Genomic DNA, 1,925 nt, shown 5'->3' with positions numbered 1-1,925 from the left:
TTCCACGTCATCAACCACGGGACCCAATCAGGGGCTTCAGCGTTCCACTGGGGGACAGAACAGCAGTTAGAATGCAGTGTCCGATTGGCCTGGTCACAATGTGATTTCTGCAAATCGTTCTAGACAGGAGGGAAGCCTGGCTGTTGGAATTGGAATATTGGTAGATTTAACTCTCACTCTCTCTCTCTCTCTCCCTCCCTCTCTCTCTCTCTCTCTCCCCCCCCCTCTCTCTCTCTCTCTCCCCCTCCAGCATGGCGCGCATGCGCGGCTTCCGCGGCACCTACTGCTTCCTGGTGCCCTACCTGGTGTGCTTCATGTGGTGCGAGTTCGCCGTGGTGCTGCTGCAGAACTCGTCCGCCGTGGGCCTCATCCGCACCTGCGTGGCGTACTTCCTGCTGCTGTTCGCCCTGCCCGTGCTGGCCATGGGCCTTGCCGCCATGCTGCTGATCCAGGTGGCGCGCTGGCTGCTGGAGCTGGAGCTCACCAAGGTGCTGGTGACGCTGGCGGTGTGCGCCGTGCCGGTGACGCTGCGCCTGTGGACGCGCTTCAGCCTGTCCATCCTGGACGTGTTCCGCTCGCTGTCGCACCGCGGCGCCGTCAAGCTCATCCTGGCGTGCGTGACGGCGGTGGTGGTGCTGTGCTGGACGTACCTGTGCCACGCCGAGGGCATGAAGGTGTACAACTCCACGCTGACCTGGCGGCAGTATGGCGAGGCGTGCGGACCACCGGCCTGGGGCGCCCGGGGCATGGCGCGGACGCAGGTGTTCTGCTCGCACCTGGAGGGCCACCGCGTCACCTGGGCGGGCACCTTCCGGCACGTGCGCGTGGCGGAGACGGAGAACGGCGCGCAGTCGGTCATCAACATGCTGCCGGTGTTCATGGCGGACTGGCTGCGCTGCCTCTACGGGGAGAAGTATCCCAAGTGCGAGCCCAGGAACGCCACGACGGCCGCCGCCGCCGCCCCGCCCCTCCTCGGCACCCTGGGAGAGGAGGAGCTGTGCCAGATCAAGGGGCTGGCGAAGCACACCTGCCACGTCAAGCGCTTCGACAGCTACCGCTTCGAGGTGACGGTGGGCATGCTCCCGGACGGAGGAGGAGGAGGAGGGGGGGGGTGACCCGGCCTGGGACATAGTCCTGATGGCCAGCCACGAATTCAGGCAGGTCCTGCTCAACCTGGAGCCGGGGAGCACGGTGGAGTTCGGCACCAAACTGGAGGGGCGCCTGGGGGCGCGGGCGCCGGCCTTCGAGCTGAAGGCCATCCACTGCCTGGACTGCGCCTCCCCGCTGCTGCCCGGCGGCCGGCAGGTGAAGATCGAGCGCGACTGGCGGCGCACCACGCTGCGCGCCGTCAAGTTCGCCTTCGACTTCTTCTTCTCGCCTTTCCTGTCGGCCCAGATCGACGCCTGACGAGACGGGAGGGACAGAGAGAGAGAGAATGAGGGAGAGGGAGAGAGAGAGAGAGAATGAGAGAGAGAGACAGAGAGAGGGAGAGGGAGAGAGAGAGAGGGAGAGAGGGAAGGGGGAAAGAGAGATGGAGGGACAGGGAGACCTGTGATTGGAGCGATGGAAAATGGAGGGAGGAGAGATGGAGGGAGAGGGGAGAGATGGAAGGAGGGAGGAGAAACAAAGGGAGGGAGGAGAGAGGGAGAGGAGGGAGGGAGAGAGGGGAGACGGAAGGAGGAGGGAGAGACGGAGGACTGTGACAGGACAGTTTGTTAGATGGATCTCATTTTTCTCTTCGAGGAGTCATTTTGTCATGTTGTTTACATCTCCCGATCATGTCTTCATGAACAGAGACATTAGTTCAAATGCAAAATCGGAGGCTTATACTACAGCTTATACTACAAAATGTTTAAGATTTCAGTGGAATTGTCCTTTTTTGCATGAGTTTACAAACGTGGTATTACAGTAGGAATTGTTTTGAG

General features: G+C 61.5%; 1 protein-coding gene across 1 annotated transcript in view; it reads left to right on the top strand.

The window, feature by feature from the left end:
• The window catches only part of wfs1a (Wolfram syndrome 1a (wolframin)), a gene marked incomplete at both ends in the record, with an annotated part of 9,808 nt that extends 8,401 nt beyond the window's left edge, over positions 1-1,407 (top strand). Inside the window, 2 exon segments of the mRNA XM_084454479.1 lie at positions 251-1,093; positions 1,095-1,407. Of these exon segments, the coding sequence (XP_084310605.1) occupies positions 251-1,093; positions 1,095-1,407 (1,156 nt within the window).
• Between the last annotated feature and the right edge of the window lie 518 nt (positions 1,408-1,925).

The sequence above is a fragment of the Borostomias antarcticus genome (assembly GCF_949987555.1).
Source record: "Borostomias antarcticus genome assembly, chromosome: 20".
Taxonomy (NCBI): domain Eukaryota; kingdom Metazoa; phylum Chordata; class Actinopteri; order Stomiiformes; family Stomiidae; genus Borostomias; species Borostomias antarcticus.
This window is presented reverse-complemented; position numbering and strand designations above follow the sequence as displayed.